We start from the raw sequence: 23,846 nt of genomic DNA, 5'->3' as shown, positions 1-23,846 counted from the left end.
TGGAGGAGGAGTGTGTGAGAGAGAGGGAGAGATATATAATGTAGTAAGAGAGGACAGTGAGAGTATATTTACTTAATGCAACTTTAGCAGATAGTTGAGGCTCATTCTTAGGTGTGTGCATGTGCGCGAGTGTGTGACAGGCGTGCTGAGGCACGGCTCCATTCAAGTCAGCTGTCTGTATGAATTTCCTGCCCTAGATAGGTCCAGAAGAAGCTCTGTCAGCGGCAGCGCACATGTGCGTGTGACTGTTTTCATGTGTGTTTGTGTGGTTCAGATATGTAGATTGAGCAGTCAGTGGGTTTCCTCCTGTCTGAGAGGAGAACAGGATGAGCCTGAGGAAGAGGCTCTCCTTCAAGCGGGTCTGGAACTTCAATACAGTGAGTAGTACCTACACACACACAGATACTGAACAATGCGTTACGAGAGAGAGAGTGCGCACCCTGTAGTGTAGTTTATTTAATAACAGGAACAAGTGAATGGAAGGATTGACTTTATTCATGTCCATATAAGCAAACTTAAATGAAGCTGGATTTGAAACACTGTGTGATTTAAAAGCCAAAGCAGTTTTTAATAACAAATCAAGGTCTGGCTGTAATGCTGCCCAAGTGCCATAAGTGGAAAAACCTAGCAGACACATCAGAAATTCAGCAACACTTTTCCCGACATTAATTTTCTATCCTGGCTTCGGTTTTCCTTCTTTACAGTTACTGACAAAAATCAGAGAAGGATGGAAGTGGGAAAAGTAAGAGAAAAAAAGATTGGGTGAGAATGTCACTCAGTCCGAGTGACAGTGCATACCAGTGTTGTTGTGCTCACTACAAGTCGGCAAGACAGGGACAGATGGAGGAAAGAGGGGACTATTACCTAAAGCAAAGTACACAGAGGGAGAGAGGAATCCATTACGTTCAGACCACCTTGAGAGGGAAAACACAGAGATGGGAGGGGGGGGCACATAAGAAAAATGGAGATGAATGAAGACAAAATAAAAGAGGGAGAGGACAGGGGCTTTTTGGAAAGACACAATCCAACAGTTAAAATTAACAAGCCATCCCGCCTGGTGTTTTAAGAAAGAAATGTTGTGTTGGTGGCAGGCTGGGAAAGTGTGTGTAAAGGTGAGACAAGACTAACAAGAGTTAGAGACAGCTCTAGGCTGTTTCCCTTCCTCTCAAAGCCAGATGTGTTTTGTACCAGAGCGGGAGATAGAGAGAGAGAGTGCGAGAGAGAGGGAGAGAAACAGAGGTAGAGAAGGGGACCGGAGATTGAGACAAATGGAGGCAAAGACACAACAAGCTTCTTTTTTATCGCCTCTGTGAGTCATATGGTTTGTACATTTCACCTCAAAGGCTCGTCTTGTGTACGTTTTAAAAAAGAAAAAAACAACAGCTGCAAGACAATCGAAAGGTGATCTGACTACGCTGTCTAGTTTCTTGAGAAATCTCACTTAATTTAGCGTGTAGGCTGGCAGCTGTGAGTGTGTTCAGGCTGATTTATTTGATCAGATTGTATTGTGTTTACATCTTGTTCTCTCCTCTGTCTGTGTGCTTTTAAGGCAAGGAGCCAAGTAAAACAAACATTTATCACCGGCTCAGCCTCTGAGTCACAACTCCTGTGTGGCTCTATTGTAGGGAAACAAACATTATCTGCATTCCTTCCTTTCATGGAGAGTGGATATTGATTCCTGAATGCATCGCAGGGATTTAGGCCTTTATCCCAGAATTCCAGAGATGGTCACATAGGATTTCACTTTGGAATTAAAAGCAATGAAGTTTTGAAATGGTGAACACACAGGGTCCATTGATTGCTGTTTTTTTGTGTTTATTCTTTGATTTAGTCAGTTATGTTTTTGAAAATCAGGTTTGGTTTTTTAGGAAGTGATATGATTTGTGAAAGTCTGTCTTCATCTCAGGGTTGCATGGAAAGCACCGTCACCCATGCTCGCACCTGTATAACCTCATTTGACTCACATTAAGATCATTCGAACCCTAATCAGCTTGTTCGCCTCATCCCGTCCTCTCTGGGTTAAGCTACGCTAAAGCTGAGCGGTTTCATGGTTGCCAGTCCTGGCAGGGTGACTCTGGTCTTCTCAATGGCAGCTTCTATTCACTTCATATTCAAAAGTAAACACACAGGCACGCACACATTGAGACTGTTGGCGCAACAGCTTCCTCCTCAGCTGGAAGTGTGTGTGAGTGCGTGTGTCTGCGTGTGTGTGTTTGCGTGCAGTCGGGAAATCTATGTTGTGAATTCTAAGCCACCTTTTAAGGACAGCATGTGTGTGTCAGTTGTTCGGTTATAGGTGTGGTCTCTCTCTAGTAATGCCAGTGTTTGCAGGCAGAGGAGTAGACTAAGAAGATATGTTCAATGTCCTTCCATATTTCCGTTCATATTCACCTTCCGCTTACACAACTAAGAGTTGAAGCTCTTTCCTTACCAAAGGTGGCCGTTACAGCTCCAGTGATGGAGCCAGGAATAAAGTTCCTGTGGTACAAACAGTCTTGTCTTTGTGTGTGTGAGTGCATGTTATCCCTGACAGTTTCTCCCACAGATAGACATTTTTTATTCACCCTGTGAAGTGTTACTGGCTGCTCTTGTCACATCCTATAAAACAGAATGTCTTTTTCCAGGAATCGTCGTCCACCTAGACGCACATACACAGACAGCTAACGTCTCGGAAACTTGAGATTGTTTAAGGAGACTTTTTTATGTCTTTTAAAGTATTAATATTATGATAACAGTGAGAATGAACGGCTGTAAATTGTACCCTGTGTTTTGCCAGTTTGAACTCGACGTCCAGGCTTCATAACAGATGATGTAAGCCACCCCTCTCCCTTTAGTCACAGCTAATAAAGCACTTGGGACCTGTACACACAGTGACCAACCACTCCGTACACACACACACAGACAAATATACATAAATCCAACAGGAACAAGCCAGGAATGTCGCTACAAGGTGGCATTTTATGTTCAGGGAGCTGAAAGCAGGATAATGTTGGTGTGCAAACATGTTGTGACCTGTAAACACAATAAATCCTGTTTTTAAAACCACATAATCCAATGGATAATTGTATCGCTACTGATCAACAAAGTCATAATGCAATACAACACCTACACCTTTAAATCTAGAGATACTGATGAGCCACATGTACCAGTGGCAGACTAGGAATCAAAAATGGGCCTCGATGTTTGACTCAGACCAGTGTGTGTGTTGTAAAGACGTGTGATTCAGCCATCTTATCTTAAAGTGGGTGTGAGAGTGATGTGCTCATTGTATAACTGTCCACAACACTTCTACTGTTCAGAGCACAGGACTTCTCAGAACACCAAAACGTTCTTCTGAAGTTCTACACAGACTTTATTTTATTATTGTGAATTCAATGGTCTAATTCAAGATGTGCCAGCAGCATCCGCAGACTGACCGAAACTTAAATTATTGTTAGGCTACTGGAGTAGTTACAAATAGGACATCGTGTAAGATTTGACATGATTGAATATCTTCCAGTACATGCTAGGACAGAACTAAGACAGATTAATTGATACCTAAACATAATTGGTACTTTAGCTCGTATTTCCATTGACACTTGTTTTTTCATACTGATTCAGTATTATTTTACAATCTATTTCGGACATTAGAGTTGGACTTTCTGTAGAGCAAATGTTTGGTTTTCTTGAATGTCTTTTATTTTGTGTCTGTCCTAAAAATCAACAGCAGTTTGGCCAAGCCTGTACACTGAACTGTAATAAAAATATTCCCAGCAATGGCTGTCATGTACCATCATTACTGACTCAATCTGAGACCGTTCAAATGGAAACTGACAAATGTGTTAATTGATAAGATAAAACCATTAGTTACAGCTCTTTTTGAATTCATAAAATTCATAACCACACACATTTTGAGGTTTATGCTTGGAACTTTTTTTCCTACAACTGTAATCATAACCATTAGTCATGTGCTGTTGTGTCACTTTTTCTGCTGATCTCATCAGTGCAGTTAGTGTATGTTGAGGACATAAAAAGCCCCATTAATATCAGTCAGAAATAACCGCAAACAATATTGAGGCTGTGACCCATTGGTAAATCCTTACTGCCAATAATACTGAGGCAATGTAGAGCTTACTGAGTTTGACAGCAATGGAGGCTGAAAGTAGCACAGTGCAGTGTCTGTGCAGTGGCAGGACTCCTTTGTTACATACTGTGGGGGATCTATTAGATATCATGATTCTCTACTATTACATTTTCCAACTGCATGCTTCTCTGTGGACAGGGGCTTGGGGAAGGAAAGTCTGGAAAACCCCAGTCATTCCCTGTGGGCTGTCAGGAATGACCAGGATCTGCCAGGAGAGGAGGGGGAAACACCACTGGAATGATTGAGGAAGGTTTGAGGGAAGAGTGGAAGGAGAGAGGTGGTAATGAGGGACAGAGAAAGAAGGAGTGGGATGACTGGATATGAGGAAAAGAACAAACAAAAGTTAGACGAGGGGAGCGCAGGGAGGAAAAGAGAGGAGAGGGGACTTGGGGCCTCGACCAGGGGCCAAACCGCTCCACCACAGAGTCTGTCTGGAAGTGATCACACCAGAGCTGAATGGGAATGGGGGCTGAGTACACACATAGCACACACATTCACAAATGCAAAAGAATGCACCCTGCATACAAAAGACATCTCTAACAGATGTCGACCACATGCATACGTAGGCTACACCCATATAAAATACACTCAGCATGTCTTAACACACACGAAACACACACAGAATAAATGTGTGAGATGTGAAATGTGTGGGACTAATCGACTTAAGGATCAGGTAACCAGTTTCCACTGGTGAGGTTTCTTTCTCTGTCATTTTCTCTTATCCTCTGCGGCGGTTCAACCACAATAGGCTGCTATACAGTCACATCAAATCTCTTTTCACGTGCCGGTGCCAGCCTCTACTCTTCCAGGGACAGTCTGAAATAGCTAATCCCACTGATTCTGCTAGCTGTGCCATCTGGCCCGGACAGCCTGGCTCAAGTAAGGAAACGGCCAAGATGCACATGAATCAAACCAGCACATATGCTGCACTGAGAGGGTCAACTTAATTAGATTTGATTAGTTTAATAGTGTACAGTAAATCTGAGTCAGGATATTGCAGGATTTGTGTTTGTAGGAATTTGATTATGGATTGAATATGAGACATTTTTAAGAATGGTTCATATTTTTGCAAACTGTCTTATGGGAAGTGACATTGTTTACACACACTACAAAAAACAAGTTATTAGAATCTAAGATGCTGCTTCTTGAGGTTTTAGAATGATGGCACAGTGTGAAACCAGACCAGAGAGTTTTTCCTCACAGTGTGAATGTGTCTGAATGTTACAGCCTCCTGTTCAGCTGTGGAAACTCACTTCTTTAAACCTACTAGAAGCTTCTATTTTTATTTTAGTGCTACTTTCAGTTTTGGTCATTTCAATGTTTGGAACACATACATACTACAGACATACTCCTACAAGTAATTACCTTTTCTTTCATTCTGCGCATCTGTGCAATACTTTCCTGTCTCAACAGTAACTGCGTTATTTAAGTTAATGTAAATTCCTTGAGTGAAGTAACTACGATATATACCAGCTCCCCTACTACTACTCATAGTACTCACTGTTTAGTTAAATATATTGTCATAAAATGTTGTGTGTTCCAAATATGCTAAAACTCTTGTTTAATGGCTGGTTCAATGGGGTGTTTTGCATTGCACTTGCCAATGACAATCATGGTCACTGTAGTAAGTGTCATTCAGCATACCAAACTGAGGGAGAAAGTACTTGGTTCCTCAGGAGTGAAGTTGAGGCCTTTGACCATAAGATAACCCCACAGAAACATTCAGGAGGTTCCCATGTGTCTGTGCTGAGTAATATTCAGGTCATTCAGTTCCAACTGCAAATGCACCTTTACCTGCCCGTGTATATCTTACCTTCCCTCATATGAGTGAGCATAGAGCCAGTCATTAGCGAGATTAGTGGTCAGATTAACAGCATCTAAAGCCTCAGTGTGGATTTGTTTAGAGACCTGAGTTGGTTTGGTATTATGTCTTTGACAAAGAGCTTTGTCTTTAATTGCTGCTCCCCCTCCTTTCTTGTCTCAGCCCTGTCTCTCGTTCTTTCTCTTTTTCTCCCCCCGTCTCTCTTTTGTCTGCTCCACTCCTTTTACTCTTTATGAGTCACAGTGCGTTTCAACTATGTTCCAGAGTTAGCTACATTACGGATGTCTGTGTTGAATGATCTCATCCCAGCTCAGCATGTCTGGGATAAAACTCAATGCATTGTGTGCTGTGTGTGTGTTTTTTTTTCTTCTGTTTGCTGTTTTGTGTCTGTGTTAGAGAAATAGGATATGACTCTGAAGTAAGTTTAGTTTGAATTTGTGTCTGTCTAGCCTGGATATGTGTGCTTTGTGTGAGTGAAAAATTTGATTAGGTAGAGGTTTAAAATGCATGTTAAACTCTATAATTGGTGATTGTGAGATATGCAAGAAAACATCACACTTCAGTGTGAAATCGGGGGCAGACACACACACACACACACACACACACACACACACACACACCACACACACACAGAGTAAGCCCCACCCCTCTGAGGAGGTTTTCTTGCAGAGCCAGCACAGCCAGTTCACAGATGAGTCCTCCCACACACAAGAAAATGAGAGTGGGCGCTAACCTGACTGTGTTATGATGTGAAAGTGTGTGTGATAATGGGCCAGGTCCTGTGAGAAGACACAGTCTGTGTCTGCGTCTGCATGTGGCAAAAAAGCTCGTGCCCAGACAGCTGCCTCTTGGCTCTCATGTACTTGTGTGAGCTTGCATGTGTCATCTATGTGATGAGGGAATATCCTAATCCATGTCTCTCTGTGCTTCTTTACAGTCCGCAGCAGTCTCCGATGGAGGTGAGTAGATATGTCTTTACATCTGGCATTCTCATTATCTGTTGTAATTTGTAATATATTTATGACTTTTCTCATAATCTCTACTTTATTCTCTACTATTCTTATTTTTTGACTTTTTTGAATTGGCTTCCCTCATTCAGTTGTTATGATCTACTTTAAGTAGCATTCAGTGGGATGAAATGAATGGTTCATTATGCCTATAGCCATGTTCATATATTGGACACCTTATTAATATGTTGCTGCTATATTCACAGAAACAACTGGCAGTCTGGTTTGACTTGCTCAACGTCTGCCCCACCTCTACCTGCTGGGCTGACGTTGGCAGGCTGTAATCTAAAGATAGTCCCAAATCTGTAAATATTCGCTGCACAACAACAACTTGTTGTGGCCAATCATAGATAGAGACACACAGCATGAGATACAGAACAGGGTGCTGCCCAGATTGCACAATAAAGGCTAAATGTTTGGTTCATTATAAGTTCTTTACCAAAATACAGTTGATAACAAGGTAAAATAGCTCTATTCTCTTGTATTCTGATGGTTCTGTAGATATTAATTAGCACGTCAAACCTTTCAGGAATTGATTTTTATCTGGACTTCACTAGTCCGTCGTGCTGCATTGAACTGGGCCTCCTTTGAGGTTAAACTGTTGGTGTTGTGCGAAATTAGCATGTGCCAACAATAACGAAAGGCCTCTGATTTAGGAGATTTCTAATGGTGCTTTAACGCCTCACAAGTGCACATGAAAGACACAATTTATGGGCAGATGGGAGATGAAAGGAGGAAGAGAAGGTGAGAAACAAGACAAAAGGGGAGGGTAGAATACAAGGCATAACATGTTTACAATCAGCTCAAAGTAATTTAGAAGTGTTTATGGCCACTTCTTCACACCACGTGTCCCTGGAAGATGGGATGTGTTGTTAGGGAGTGAAGTGGAAAGCGTGCTCACCCTGGTCACGTTTGTGTGCATATGATGGAGCAAAATGTTTAATGATTCCTAACAGCTGTTCAAACTGTGACGCAGGAGTATAGATCACTTTATCAGGTATACATATAGTAAGTGACATGTACAAACAGCAAGCTTGGCTGGGCAACATCTATGCATTGGCTTTATTTAGAAAAAAATAAGCTGCGTATTTCTATAATCATATTGCTGCTTTGTTGACGGCTCTCTTACTGGGACATAATTCTGAGATGACATAACAAGTAAACATTAAGGAAAAGGATGGTAGTCTGACAGTTTAGTCACACACAGTACACCCCCAAATTGAGAAAATCATTAACTCAGTGAAGGTTAAATGATGAATGTTATCTTAGTACTGTTGGTGAAGGAATTCTGCACAACTAACCTAACAATTCTATGAGAAAGTCGCTCTAATGTGCTCAAGAGTGACACACGCAAGTCATACATAATATGATGAGAGATGTTCCAATGCTCAGTGCCTGCATAGTAATTTTCTCTTGAGCACTTCTGCTTCAAATCCAACAGTTTTAAATAATAGAGATTGTTAATTATTATTATAATTATTATTGTGAGATCCTCGGCTGGACATTGTATGCGACACTAGAATGCTGGCAAAAAGCTGTCCAGGGTTATGAAGTATACTTTTGCTTATATAAAGAAGTCCATTCCTCCTTTCCCCTGTTTCAGATTGATGGACTGAACAGACAGTTAAAAACCACCACCTTTTATAGAGTGCTGACTAAGCCCTGTGTGGCATTTAGAAAACTCACAACTTCCGTATACATCACTTTCATTGGTGCAATGTAACTAATCACATTTACTCATCTACTGTACTTAAGTACAATTATTATTTTTTTTCTTTTTTGAAGAATATATTTATTGCATTTTTCATATACAACATAGAGCAAAACATGGATTAAATAACCTCTTATGTTGAATGATTTTAATATGACTATCTAGCAGACCAAGAAGAAGGCACATTGGGTCTAACGCTATTGGAACACCAAAAATAAAAGAGAGTTCTTCCACAATACCAGACCAATATCTAATTTTACACATGGTCAGAAACAGTGAATATAATTACCAATGTCAGAGTTACATTTACAGCAGAGCAGAGATGCATTAGCATCCGTTTTGTTCTTAAGAGCTGGTGTAATATGTGTGCAATGTAGAATTCTAAATTAAGTAAATTTGGTTGGATTACAGATGGATATTTGCATAGTCTAGATCCACACTTCCTGCCAGTTGAGGTCATCAATAAAGATCTCTCTCCCAGGCTGGTTTATTGGCTTGGGAGGTTAGAGATGAGTTGGAATTTAAAGTACAGTTTTGAGGTACTTGAGTATTTCCATTTTCTGCTACTTTATACTTCTACTCCACTATTCAGATTATTAATTCAAAATATAAATTAACTAATAAACTATGGTATGTTATTATAGGTAAGGTTACCCAAGACCATATAAAGTTGAAATCAGCCCCACCTTCTCTAGCTGCAATTAGAAATGCATACACATTAATGCATCACTGCTTATAATCCACTAATATAATATATATGATTCTGAAATGGCCATTCTGAATAAAGAGTACTTTTACTTTTGGTTCTTTAAGTATATTTAGATAGTAATACCAATATACTTTTACATATGTAAGATTTTGAATGCAGGACTTTTATATTGTGGTATTGCTACTTTTACTTAAGTAAAAGATGTGAATATTTATTCCACCACCCAATACAAGTCCTCTAATACTGCTGTTAATTACTGTGCCACTGGCTCTTTAAAAGTTTGCCAGTAATGATAAAACTGCACGGTACATTTTTATGTTTAATAAAACTAAAATGTATTTGGTTTCATATATGTTGTCAGACACATGAAAACGAATGAAATCAGTTATTGAAAATTTGACATGCTAATTTATTCAGTGTAAATGTATTCATGATTCAGAGTAGAAACCACTTGTTAATGTCATTGGGAAAGTGCTCACAATAGTGTACCCTTGAATAAAGAGTGTGTTTTTCTCCCCAGTATTCCATGTATTGTAGCATGATTGTCACTCTACGACTCTGTTGAATACAGCATATAGAAGATACCGTTTCAGGCCTACAGCAGTAGTATATGACATTTTGTCTTGTGGCTTATTGCAAATCAATCTTACACATTTAGATTTATTTTGATCTGTCAGAAATGTCAGAACAAGAGTAGGCGGACAGATTTTCTTTCTTGCTCGGTGCTTCTGCTAGTTTGTGTGTAAGTGTGTGTGTAGCTGTATGGGGGCTGCAGGCCTCATTAGTCTCAGTAGTGGCCTCCCTTTAACAAGCTCCTCATCAATACTGCAGTTCTTGTGTGTATGTGTGTGTCTGCGTGCACACGTATGCGCTTGTGCCCTGGCCTTTTTAGTCCCCCTCCCCTCCCTCGGCTCTGAATTATTCATCATCTCAAGGCCTGTGTGTGCTTGTATCGCTTACCTACCTGGAAGCTAAAAGATGTGTGTGTGTGTGTGTGTGTGCGTGTGTGGGTGTGTGTGTGTGTGACTGTACATGCAAGTGCGTGTGCATGTTGTGATCTGACTCTCTGGTGTCTCTGGTCACCACCAACAGCCTCTCTCTTTCTCTCTCTCTCTCTCTCTCTCTCTCTCTCTCTTTCTCCCCCCAAATCTCCTTCTTCTTTCCTCCCTGTTTTCCCTGTGGCTTGCTTCCTCCCTGTGATGTTGTCAGCTCTGTGTGTGTGTGCCCCGTTTTGGACTGAGTGTTCAAACAGGTGTGTTTTAGTTTGTGAGTGGCCCTGATAGGGTGAGTATGGATGGAGGGGCTTGGTTACCCCTCAAGACTCGCTACCTGCCCCGCTGGCACCACACAGGCTCCTACCAGCTCTACACAGGTGAGAATACAGCTGGTGCTACAGTGAAACTATAGATTTTAGGCACGTAGGAACAATAAATCAAACATATTATTGACAGCGGAGGCTTTGATGTTGAGTATCAGTTTAGCTTTAATTTAGTGACTTAAATTCTTTTAAGGATTGCCAAGATGCAGATGGTTTAAAGAAATGGTTTTGAAGCTACCAGTTGCATGGTGGGGATCAGATGAGCTTAACTTAACTTTACGAATGTGTCAGGCTGCTCGAAGATGTTGTTGCTAGTTGGAATGGTTTAGATGATCAAGTGTTGTACCTTTGTTGATGTTGGCTTTAAAAAGAATACAGAGTTAGGTAGGTATACATGATCATTTACGGCACAGATAAATAATCGGTCATTAATGGTGGAAATCTATATTTGTATGTATTATTCCAATAATTCAGTTATAGGGGATAGATTGGTTCAGGTCCAGAATAGTAATTTATTTTGAAGTCTTGTCTCAAAATGTTTGATGGGCTTTATGTTCTATAAAAGCCAAAGTATGTTTTTGGTTTTTTTTAGTATGTATTATTTTTTTTATGTACTATGTAAAACATAAATTGAACATTTGAAGAGTCAGAACTAGTTTGTTTTTGTTGTGTTAACAGTAGTGATGTCTGTTAGACAGAGTGATTTGGTTAGAGCAGAGCCAAGGAATATAAAACATCATCCACCTTTGCTCACAACATTTTCTTACCATCAGGCATGTTCAACTAGAGATTATGAACTTCTTTTTGAAATACAAAAATGTGAAATTATCGGTTGTCTTATGATATCATCCATAAGAAGCAAGTAATTATCAGTTATAGTTATAGAGATGCTGTCTGTGGACCAGAACTCTAAAATAGGAAAGTACTTATTTTTCTTCTTATTATATTTTTCTGTCCAGCTATTATGGGAGTGTAACTTTGCTTACTGAGCTCTGCTTTCACAGTAATATCTCTCTAAACGTCTGGTTTCCTCTTGCATGTTTAGCAAAATGTACCCTTTGTTAAATGTATATATGAAAATGTAGTAAATTATTCAGTAATCTTATTTAAAGCCCCTAAAAAGTTGGTGTTGAATCTTAAGTATTTGTCTATAACATTAAATATTCATGATTAGATAAGAAGCAAGCAAATTATTTATTAGGGGTTTAACACTCAAAAACTGCTTCATTAGGACTGTGTGGGTGTGGTTTGATCAGATTTGGTTGACAGTGAGTAAACAGCGGCACAATTGCTGCCCTTTGAATATTTTAATTAAATTATGAAGGTGGCAGGAAGTGTTATGCCTAGTGGTATAGATGTTTTTAAACATATTTTCATTTTATTTTGCAGACTGTTCTAGCATTTTACTTGTTTGGTTTGTCTGTTGCCTTAGATGAGTTGTGAAAGAAAAGAGAAATCATTCACTATAAATTGAGGGGAAAATGTGGGAATTAGAGAACCGAAAACAAACACTAACATAAGTCTCAACTCTTGTGTTTTTCACAAAATGAACATTAAAACAAAATGGTGTCTGAGATCAGATATTACTGTTGTGATGAACCTTTATAGTGTTGGCCTGTTTGTGTTGTGGTTAAACAGGATATGGGGTTAAGAGAATGGATGGATTGATGTTTGCCTCTCATTCACAGCAATAGATTACCTTAAATGACTGAAGCAGAAGTCTTTTTTCTCAAGCAGTTTGAGACTGAATGAGAGTGAATGAGGAAAAACTGATAACATCCTCTGTGTGAAAACTGTCATTGATAACATGAAACTGGTGAGAAATGTGCAAAAAGCGGAAATCACACTGGAATTATCCATTAATAGCCAAGTTTCCAAGTTTTAAGTCACACAGGACTTTAGCTGTGGGCAGTATGCTGGCCTCAGTTTATTTACAGGATTTGCGTCGTCCCGGGCACCTGACCGGTGATGCCTTCCCTCTGGCTGTTCTTGTATTTTGTTTTATCTCAACTGAGCGGCCCACTTTCAGTTCATCAGGCCTGAAGCTCTGTTATGCTGGTTATTCTCAGCTTCTCTCTGTGCCTTTGCTTTGCAAGTCTGTCTAAACATGAGGAACGTAGATGTCCTGAGGTCTACTTGTGGGAAAAAGAGTCAGTCCTTAAATGTATTGGGACTCTCCTCAGAACGAATGTTAAATTTGTGCTTTATTAGTAAAACTTATTTTTAATTGAGAGTATGCACAGTACAAGAGTAGCTAAGATGTTAGACAAATAGTTGAATACTGTTGGGAGTTGTTCAGGATTAAACCAACTAGACTGTGAAACGTCAACGTGTGCAATGTTGTTAACACATGTTCAACTGTGTGGAGCTGCAGGTTTACTTGCTGCAAGTACTTGGGATACTTATGTTGCAATAATAAGTGATAGTGGAAGTACAATATCTTATGTTGTTGTTCATTTACTTTTTGGAGAATCGTATCATGATGTATCATCTCATTATTCCAGTTTTCCACAACTATTGTGTCCATAGCTAAACTGTTTTTTATTTTACACGATGTTTTCTGATATAATGTAAACACTTGGACACCTTGTTTTGAACATCAGTTTGATTACTTTATATGTGATTTTGCACATATTTGCTACATTGTGATATACAGTATATTGTATCACAGCCTGGTGCTTGGATTGGGGCAAAAAATAAGTGACATTCAAGTGCAGTAAATAAAAAAATGTATGTAAAACAAAAAAGTTAAAAATAGTTCAAACAAATGGGTTGCTCAAATCTGTAATATCAAAATTAGTAGGGAAGTTTGCTGAACAGGAAACCACAGCAGGGTCTTGTGTGAGTAGGATGAGGTCTCACTGGACTGGCTGCCTTATTATGCACATGGAACACACCTGGGACACACTGGGCCCAGGTGTAAACCATGCCGCTGATAGTGCTGCCTTCAGGTAAATCCCCTGCAGACAGAGAAAAACAAAGCAACACACAAGCCAATTAATACTGGAAAAATATTTGGATCTATCTTAATATTGACTTTAACCATTGCTGAGTTCTGCATGTAGAGTAAAACAAAAGGAAAAAGAATGGAAATCAAATCAAAACTGAAATGCATAAAAAATTGTTATTTTTAAATAATTGCACCCTGAATCAATCCGATCGAATCTCAGCACTACTGAGGTCACTACCACTATAACTATTATGTCTGTTTGTGTGTGTGTGTGTGTGTGTGTGTGTGTGTGTGTGTGTGTGTGTGTGTGTGTGTGTGTGTGTGTGAGCAGAACTGAACAGTGTGGAGCTGCAGGGCTGCAGCAGCGACAACAGTCTGAACAGTAATGCCAGCCTGCCCAGTGTTCAGAGCCACCGGCGCCACACTGAGAGGAGAGTGGCCAGCTGGGCTGTCTGCTTCGAGAGACTGCTGCAGGACCCCGTGGGAGTCCGCTATTTCTCGGTACTATAAGAGCACATGACTAATGTTGGGCCGGCACATTCACATAACAGATAACGGACTATGTTTCCTTCCAACTATCAAAAGGATTTTCAGCGAACCTGTCTAATGTTGTAAAGTTAAAAGCTAAATCTGCTTAGCTTTTGTCAGAAATGTGAGTGGTTCTCTTGTTCCAGCTAGTGTCACATTGTCAATGATAGAAAGGTATCTTGCAGCACTGTAAGGACCCAATTAAAGGCCTTATATACTGAAAAGTCCCATACAGCATTGTTGGGTGGTTGGGAGGGGCATATTATAAAGACTCTTGTGCAAGCTACTGACAGGTTAAAAGCCACTTTTGTATTGTTGGTCATGTCAGGCTGACCATTTGTTATTTGACAAACTTGTTTAATTCGGTTTTTATTGTGTAACATCTGAAGCGGTCATAGAAATGGCAAACATGAAACAAAATAAAATTTCTTTTGAATGGAAAAGCAGGTGTTCACGCAAATATAAATACTGACTGCCAAAGTGCCATACAGTAACCCTGCTAAGTTATTGTGAAGACACTTCTGACTGTGTGTGTGTGTGTGTGTGTGTGTGTGTGTGTGTGTGTGTGTGTGTGTGTGTGTGTGTGTGTGTGTGTGTGTGTGTGTGTGTGTGTGTGTGTGTGTGTGTGTGTGTGTGTGTGCCTGATTTTCCCCTTTTTCCTTATTGTTGTGCTGCAGGAGTTTCTAAAAAAAGAGTTCAGTGAGGAGAATATCCTGTTCTGGCAGGCCTGTGAGTTCTTTAGCCATGTCCCTGAGAATGACAAGAAGCAGGTAACAGACACTGTTTGATGACACACATGCATCCATTTACACCCCTCAAGCAATAATGAGGCAAAATTGTATGTGTATACCTCAACCTCTCCTTTTCCCTCCATCCTATCTCTGTTCCTTCCCTCTGCTCTCCCACCTCCTGCAGCTCTCTCAGCGTGCCAGGGAGATCTACAACAGCTTCCTGTCCAGTAAAGCCACAACACCGGTCAACATAGATAGTCAAGCTCAGCTCGCTGACGACATACTCAATGCCCCCCGACCGGATATGTTCAAGGAGCAGCAACTGCAGGTAGAGTATACACCACAACACAACCTATTTATTGAAAGGCGATTAGCAACCAGCTATGTCGAATGGGAAGCTTCTGTTCCAGAAGCTGTATTTACACCGACCTCTGACCCTCCTCGTGAGAGAGGAAGTGAAAAGAGGCCTTACCCGAAGGATACATTTATTATTACTCATAAAACTGAATCAAATCAGGCCCCTATTTAAAATGGACTAGTATTACACAACATAAGGTCTACTGTTCATATTTGCCTGCTGTCTAGCATCATGGATGTGAATGGCTTCTTAGATGTGCATGTTGTGGACGGTGGAAAGTTGCTGAAAAGCTCTATTGATTTCAGCAGCTGAGCTCCGATGTTCAAACTCTGATAAGAGTCACAAGGCTAGAAGGATATCCTCACCATCACCTTCTATATTTTTACACATCAAACATGCACGCATGTTCTCAAAGACACACAAACACACACACATACTTCAAAGCCTGAGATTAGCTTTTGCAAAATACCCCTGGGCTCGTCAAGATCTCGTGGCACCACTGATTTAAGATTTTGGGTCAGACATACACCCGCATGTGAATTAAAATATACATAGACATATATACATCCATTCTTGAACCACTTCCTCCTTTTTCCATATTCATATCTTCATATTTTCTGCCCCACTAGCAGCATTTTCACACAAGTCTTACAGATTACTATGCGATTTACAGAGCCCATACCCGCTCCCCAGAGGACAGACACATTTGATTTTTATAACTGTGTTCTTTGGCATTATTCAGTGGATGAGTGTTAGATTTGAGGGCTCCAAGGCTCCTTATGCCATTGTGTGTTTTTCCATCTCTCTTCTTGCCTTTCGTCTCCTCTCCTTTCTTGTTTTACCCTTTTTGTCCTCCTTTTTTTGCTTGTTCATTCCTTCCTGCATTTTCTGTCACCCTCTGATTACTTCTTTCCCTCCTTTTCACCCCTTTAGATCTTCAACCTGATGAAGTTCGACAGCTACACACGGTTCCTCAAGTCTCTGCTGTACCAGGAGTGTATGCTGGCGGAGGTGGAGGGGAGGCCCCTGCCTGATCCCTACCACATTCCCAGCAGCCCCACATCCAAACACAGCACCACCGGCTCTGACCGCTCCAACCTCTCCACACCCAAGAAGGTAACACAACACAAAGCCTCAACAAACACTTCCACTTGGCTGGGTCTTGTCACAGTATTAGTGTCAAGATACACTTGAATTCAGCAGGATGAGAATAACATAACATAACATAATTGCTGTTTAGACCACCCATTGCCAACAAGTAGAACAGATTACACACCATCTGGCTGGTGTTATGTATTCATTTGGCTGTGCGTGTTTTGCAATGGGGTTTGCTCGCTCCGCTGTGTCCACCACTCTTCATTTATTTTGTTTGTGTCTTACAGGAGGACAAAAAGAGCAAGTCGGGCAGATCTTTAAATGAGGATGGTCGGGATGATTCGGGAGACCGGAGGAAAGGCATGTTCTTCTCCTGGTCCCGCAACAGGAGCTTCGGTAAAGGCCCGAAGAAACGAGAGCTGGCCGACTTCAACTACAGTTAGTATTTATTTATTCATTTATTTTGTTTAAAGATATTTTGTGCCTTTATTTGGTAGGACAGGTGAAGATAGACAGGAAAGGGGGGGGCGACATGCAGCAAAGGGCTGCAAATTGGATCCAAACGGGCCGCTGCCAGTCAGTAGTTTGGAGCATTTTATGAGTTCCTTTAGTTGAAGTGTCAGTCTCTCAACCTATTTCTAGTCTTTACAAAAAAAGTTCCCTGTGAAAAAACAAGCAATTGTTGCTCGTTCAATAACACAATTCACATCACAAGTTATTCTAAAGTTCATACATTATTTTTAAACTGCTTTGCTCGTGGAAGAGATCCGGGAATTCAGTTTATGCTGAACTTTTCATGTTGGGTATGGAGGTATGGAATTTTTCCCCTGTCTGTCTTTATTTTAGACACAACTGATGAGTTATTGTTTTTCAGATTTCTCTGGCAGCAATGGTCGCCGTGAATCCCAGGGTTCGCTGTCTTCAGGAGCCAGTCTGGAGCTGGGGACGTCAGGGTCAGGAAAGAACGAGGTCAGTCTGGAAAGAGACATTACCACATAATTAATTTAGACATTACACTAATGGGCACATCGACATTAATTTTAGTATGGAGCAGCTTTATCTTGACCCTCTTCCTCTCAGTTTATCTGCTTTGAAAGTAACTTTCCTCCTCTCAACCTCCATTTCCATTGTCTCTCTTATTTTCTAAACCCTCCTTGCACTGTATCCTCTCCCCTCGTTGTCTCTGTCTCTGTTTTCTTCCTTCAGGGTGATGTTTCCCGTGGCGCAGTATCAGTGTCGACAGATCGCGGAGGGGGCAGCGCCCCCTTGAGGCAGTGTAACATAAGCTTGCCGGATGGCTCATGTTGCCCAGTGCCACTGAGAGCCGGAGTGTCCATCAGGGACCTGCTACTGGGCCTCTGTGAGAAGCTCTGCATCAACCTGGCAGCTATAGACCTCTTCCTGATCGGAGGGGAGAAGGTACACACAAGTGGACGTGGGGCTGTCCTAAATACCTTTATTTTGGGCTTCAGAGCTCTTCTACAAATTGTCAACAACCACAACAAATCACACTAAACCAAATTATGCAAACAAAATTTATTCTGAGTTAGTTGTTACCTTAAAAAACATATAAAAGTTTATTTCAAAGCAGCACTAATCTGTATTTTTATATAAACAATAAAAGTTAAAGGATTTATAATGAGCCCACAGACTCTACTGTTCTACAAAGTGATTTTGCGCCTTTCAGCTGATTGTTTTGGTTTTATGGCCCACAACTTTACTGTTTTGTTTCAGTCTCACGGCTCAAACAGCAATAGTTTGTTACGTTAGCTGTATCAACTTTATAACACTATTTTTAGCATCTTGTAGAGCAACCCTAAAAAAATATGAATGCATCTTTAATAAATAATGATTGCAACTACCCAGGACGAACCATTTCATGTTAGTCACAGGGTCAGAGAGTAGTAATTGTCACATGTGTATCTTGTGCTGTTTTATTGAACAGTCAGCAGTCACACTTTAGGGTTGGGCAACTAGCTGGACATCTTTCATAATGACTTTTCTGTGTCTCACTCTTTCAGCCACTTGTTTTGGACCAAGACTGTATGACACTGTGCTCTCGAGACCTGCGACTAGAAAAACGCACTCTCTTCAGGTACAGCAATATGCAGTTATCCCAATAAGCTTTCAAACCAAAAGTGAGAGTAAATGCTGGTCTTGACACCACTATTAGGACTAATGCTGCTGCTACAGAGTCCTACAGAAAACATTAAAGCTCTTTTCTTTTACAGACTCGACCTGGTTCCTATAAACCGTTCGGTAGGACTAAAAGCAAAGCCCACCAAGCCAGTGACTGAGGTCCTCAGACCTGTTGTGGCCAAATACGGCCTGCACCTCTCTGACTTGGTGGCACGCATTGTAAGTCCCCCCCTTATTCTCACTGCCTGTAGATAGACAGAAAGTAATATACAATATATGTGATAAAGTCAAACTCATAGTGTGTGTGTGTGTGTGTGTGTGTGTGTGTGTGTGTCTGCGTGATTCAGAGTGGGGAGCTGGAGCCATTAGATCTAGGTCTTCCTATATCCAACCTGGACGGTCTGCGAGTGGTATTAGATATAGCAGAACACAGTCCTGGAAAAGGTAAGGAACACATACACAGACAACAAAACTACTGAACAAAAAACAAGTACATGTATTGCATGTCTTAATTATTATCTGTACCTCTACATCTGCTCCCTTTGCTTCATTCAGCAGACAAACCGAAAGTAGCAGTCCCCTCAACAAGCAGAAACCAATCAACAACAGTAAGATCTCCTCCAAATTCTTATTTCCCATTTTCTTCTTGCTCTGGAATGTTCCATAACCCACCGAATGTCTCCACTTCCTGGTTGATGATGTCACGCTACTAAGTGTCTCTCTCGCTCGTCTTCAATCACCCATGTCTGTTTGCAATGTGTTAAAATGTGCGCAGGTGTATGATGTGTATGTCTGGCAGCGTTCAGGCCGTGTGTGACTATTTATGTGCACTGTTGCTGTGGGGCCGAGACTTTGTCACGCTCTCGAGGTTCCTAATGTTCCATTATTGCGGCCGAATGCATCATCAACTTCTCTCTCTGGTTTGCTGGTTCTCTTTCTTCCATAACCTAGTGGCCAGGCGATAGTAGCCCAGCCTCGCAGGCCATTTGCTGGGTCTCACAACCTCAAAAACTTCCTCTGTGCACCTGGAAAGGAGTTAGTCAGTGGTGGCAGTAGTGCTCTTGATTGCTGTCTGGGTTTTCTTGTTGTTATTGGGTTTTAATCTTATTGGTGATCATCTGAAATGGTCATTTATTGCTTTCTTGGTTGATTATAGAAGAATCTCTTTCAGGCTGTGTCCCACTTCAAGGGCAGTAGTTTTTCTTTAAATGGAAGATTGGCAGATTTTCAACCAATGTGGAAAGTATATGCAAATGAACAATTTCCCTCCATGTTTCCTGCACCCAGAGCTCCCTGATCATTTGCCGCCTTGCCGACTTTTGCCTCTCTCGATCCGACTGTCTGTGGCTCTAGGTCTGTTAGAACTACAAATTGTACTATCACATTTTTTGTGTGGCCGCCTCCATGGACAGTTGCCTCGAGAGACACAAAAAAGAGGGGAGCTCTGGGTGCAGGCAACATAGAGGGAAGGGAAATGTTGTTAATTTGCGCATACTACCCACATTGTAATGAATCTCCTTTAACAAAGTTTCCCTTTAAGTAGTAGAAAGTTAGTCCCTCTGGTGTTGTGGTGTATGTTACTGTCACCCTACATGTCGGTAATGCTTAGTACATACATTGTTGGACATTGTGGTTGTCTGAATGGAATATCCCACCTGCCTTTTAATCAGAATTTATCAAACATATATGTTTGGAATTATTTTCAATACATTAATTACACAAAACCAACAATTTCATTATCATAATTATTTTGATCCCATTTAATTGTCCATCTCACCAGAAGCAGCATCATTGAACTTTGTGCCCCCAACCCCCCATCAAATTGTTCCCATTTACAATCCTTGTCACCATCAGAAGCACTGGTCCACACGTGTTCTCATTACTTGTGCCCGTACTTGCGCCATCATGACTCACCAGGGCTCTAATGCCCCGCTCCGCTCTCCTTATGGCCCCCAGGGGGAGGACAGGCCATCAGGGAAAGCCGGTTCAGCCCACCCCCATGGGGAAAACGGCAAGGCTGGGCCCAGGCCTGACACAAGCAGCCAGCCCTTACCCAACCACTCTGTCTCTCTCCATAAGGCTCCGGAGAAAAGAAAGCAGAAAAAGATTAATATAGACGAAGCTGAAGGTAAACCCTGAACAATCTCCCTCTCTCTCTTTTGTTTCTGTAGCTTTGTTGCTGTGACCACACTAACCCTTTTGCCTGTCTGCAGTATTGCAGAAGCAGCACCAAATGCTTTCAAAGCTAGCTAGCTACATGTAGCACAGTCATCTCTGCTCACACTGTATGTAGCTTTGACTTGTCTAACTGATTAATACACCCTCTGCTGCATGTTTTCTGAATTACAATGAACATGTTTTACTTAACATGTCATTTTGGGTGGTTATTCATATGTGTGTGTGTGTGTGTGTGTGTGTGTGTGTGTGTGTGTGCGCGCACATGCGTGAATGTGTGTCTGTACACCTGTTTCTGTTTCTTGTGCGTGCCTGCAGAGTTCTTCGACCTCATATCCAAAGCTCAGAGCAACCGAGCAGACGACCAGCGAGGCCTGCTAAACAAAAGCGACCTGCAGCTCCCAGACTTTCTGCGCCTGTCGCCAGCAGCAACCAACCAGGCTGTGCCTCCTCCCTACGACCCTGAGCCCAGTTGCTCCACCCCGTATTCCCGTAACCCCAACAACGGCAGCTTCCCTAGCAGCGGTCTCCGGGGCAATAAGGCCAACAGCAATGACAGGGGAGGAGGAGAAGGCAGCACCCACTTGCTCCATGCGAGCCATCAGTCCCAGAGCTTGGACTCTGCACTGGGCACTGAGAGTGGAGGGGGGAGAAAAGCCAGACCACCTCCTCCATTTCCTGGCACCATCTCCCCCATCCACCCGTCCCAGGGTACCCAGCGTTGTCTCCTCCAGGACTCTGTCAGGGGAGAATCAGTCCAGATGCTGGAGGAGGACACCCTGTCTGATCTGACTCTTGTGGGAGAGGGGGACATTAACAGCCCCAGCCTCAACTACGTCACTCCCTCAGCCCTACAGTGCAAACCCCAGCCCCGACCCAAACAACAAGCACAGGATGGTCGGCCTAGCTCAGGTACTTCCCCCGTGTGAAATCTTGAAACTTTTGAACTTTCACCTCTTCCTTCATCTGACTGTGAGCGGGACTGGAGACGCAGTACAGTCGGTGTGAAGTTCCTTGTTGGTCTGTGGCCAAACAGCCCAGAATGCATCCCGATCTCCTCCTTTAATTTCATAAACACTTTCTACTGTACAATTAAAACTACGGAATATTTAATTCCAGATTCAAGTGTAAAATACAGTAAGCAATGTAAAAGACAGCTGAGACTTTTATCACATGCAGTAGATGTGAGTGTTAATTAGTCAAACAATGGATATAGTGAGTTGATATAGTGATGTATGCATTACCCTGTGGCCAGCATCTACTGTAAGTCAACAACAACCTTAAGATAAAATAGGTCAGACACACGAGGAGAGGAAAAATGGATGCATTGGGCTTGGACAAAACTTGTCCTTGGAGTTTCCCTGCGTTGTGTGTATCTGTGTGTACTTTTGAGCGGTCTTGCTGTGGATTTTTTTTCTGGAATCGTAAGCTCGAGGACGAGCGCAGCATAAGTTGGTGATGACCAGTGCCAAACACCCTCCTCTTTCCCCCTCCCTCTCAGTGTACAGAATCTAACAATGCACTTTAGCCAATTACAAACAAGACTTTACACATTTTTAAAAGTCATTTTCTCCCCGCTTCTTTTTTTACTTTTTGAAAATGTTATTTTGCATGCTACAGGTGGTTGAGTTGCCATAGGTTCAGAAAACAATTCGCTAACAATCACTCACTGTTCTGAACCCACAGTGGTACAGAGGCTCTACATTACTGCACTTCTGAATGGACCATGTATTATTTTCTGTTTATTACATGCTTTGGATCACACTGCATGCTGACACGGCCGGCCTGACCCCATAAATACAAACATATGCTCCAGCACCACGAACGCACACATTTGCTCAGCTGTTCTTAATCGACTCAAGCACAGTACATTCTGTGTTTCCACCACTGTCCTCTCACCTCAGGCATTTCTCGTGTCACTCATGAAGACAGACTTCAGCAAGTGAGCACACATGCAGTGTCACTCTCTGACCAAATGATTCAGAAACTTCTGCACTGACTGTACATAAGCAGTTTTCTCTTTTTCACCTCCACGTTTCTTCTTTGCACTACGTCACACAGCAGCATCTGTTTTATTCTTTCTATAGTCTTCTTAGCACTTCAGTGTTTTGAACGGTCTTTCCCTGCAGGGTTTTAGCTGGAAAAATGGGTTCTAATAAGTCAAACCGTTTCACTGTTTAAAGGGTTTACTCCTATCCTGTACTATTAATTTATCCCACGTCCTTTTAATTTTTACGATCTATCAGTTAAAAGTATTAATTTGTATATAGCCAACTTTGTGAAATCACCGTATTGCTGTAGTCACTGTTGAAATGCAATGCAGCCATGCTGTTTCTTCAGTTGTCACAATAGAAATCAATTCTCTTCTGTTCTGTTCAGTTGACTGTACTGTCTGTAAATAGATCAAATAAATGTTTTAAAGGTTGAACTATTTGTAGAGCCTCATGTGAGTGGCCTCCTTTCTTTTCTTAGATTTTCAATAATATTGAGCGTGTCCCACAGATTTATCCTCAGCCCTTCTGTGCATGGAGGCACTGGGCTGGGATCTGTGTTTACATGTAGTTTTTTTTAAATCTTTTTTTATTGAACTATTTTCTATCTTTATATCCTGATCAAAACTTAAAGGTACATTTGGAAGATCATATTTCTGTACTTTAAGTTTATTTTTATTTGTTTTAATAAGGTATATTTACGTTGTTGTTTGTACTTGTACTTAAGTCAAGAATCTGAGTACTTCTTCCACCACATGGAATAACTGCCCGAACTAAAGCAAACATGATCTCAAGTTATCAGACTCACATTTATCAACAGTTATTCTATTTTGAAATCTTTTTTCAATTCCAGCTAAGAAAATGTGATGGATTCTTATGTTTATTTTGACCTCTGACCAACTTATTCCATCTGTACAACCTCTCTCCTGTTTATCTTACTTGATATTCCTCTCCTTCTCTCTCTGCTGCCTCTTCTGTGTGTGTGTGTGTGTGTTTGTCTGTAGGACAGGGCTTTTGTTTTGGGGTACAAAGGCTTTTGGGGGTACTGGGCTATTAGCTATGCATGGGTTCCTCTCTGCTCAATGCCTTGTTAGGCAATCTTTGTCATGCTGGGCTCTTTGGTAGCTCACAAAGAAAACTAGGTTCTGTTTCCTCCTCGTCCTCACAGACACACACATACTCATTTCCA

The 23,846-nt window shown here is 41.4% G+C and overlaps 1 protein-coding gene across 4 annotated transcripts in view; it reads left to right on the top strand.

Annotated features, from left to right (window-relative positions):
• rgs12b (regulator of G protein signaling 12b) overlaps nt 1-23,094 on the top strand; it is a 43,657-nt gene extending 20,563 nt beyond the window's left edge. The window contains exons 6-19 of one of the 4 annotated variants that reach the window (XM_051384477.1): nt 6,883-6,904; nt 13,972-14,141; nt 14,846-14,938; nt 15,084-15,227; nt 16,191-16,373; nt 16,640-16,790; nt 17,227-17,321; nt 17,559-17,771; nt 18,374-18,447; nt 18,584-18,710; nt 18,839-18,935; nt 19,050-19,099; nt 20,448-20,619; nt 20,985-23,094. In XM_051384477.1, the coding sequence (XP_051240437.1) occupies nt 6,883-6,904; nt 13,972-14,141; nt 14,846-14,938; nt 15,084-15,227; nt 16,191-16,373; nt 16,640-16,790; nt 17,227-17,321; nt 17,559-17,771; nt 18,374-18,447; nt 18,584-18,710; nt 18,839-18,935; nt 19,050-19,099; nt 20,448-20,619; nt 20,985-21,595 (2,202 nt within the window). In that variant the 3' untranslated portion in view covers nt 21,596-23,094. Of the gene's footprint in view, nt 1-6,882; nt 6,905-13,971; nt 14,142-14,845; nt 14,939-15,083; nt 15,228-16,190; nt 16,374-16,639; nt 16,791-17,226; nt 17,322-17,558; nt 17,772-18,373; nt 18,448-18,583; nt 18,711-18,838; nt 18,936-19,046; nt 19,100-20,447; nt 20,620-20,984 lie in introns of all 4 variants that reach the window. The other 3 variants (XM_051384475.1, XM_051384479.1, XM_051384478.1) reach the window with 3 other exon arrangements.
• The last annotated feature ends 752 nt before the right edge of the window (nt 23,095-23,846 follow it).

Source organism: Dicentrarchus labrax, unplaced genomic scaffold (assembly GCF_905237075.1).
Source record: "Dicentrarchus labrax unplaced genomic scaffold, dlabrax2021, whole genome shotgun sequence".
Lineage (NCBI taxonomy): Eukaryota > Metazoa > Chordata > Actinopteri > Moronidae > Dicentrarchus > Dicentrarchus labrax.
This window is presented reverse-complemented; position numbering and strand designations above follow the sequence as displayed.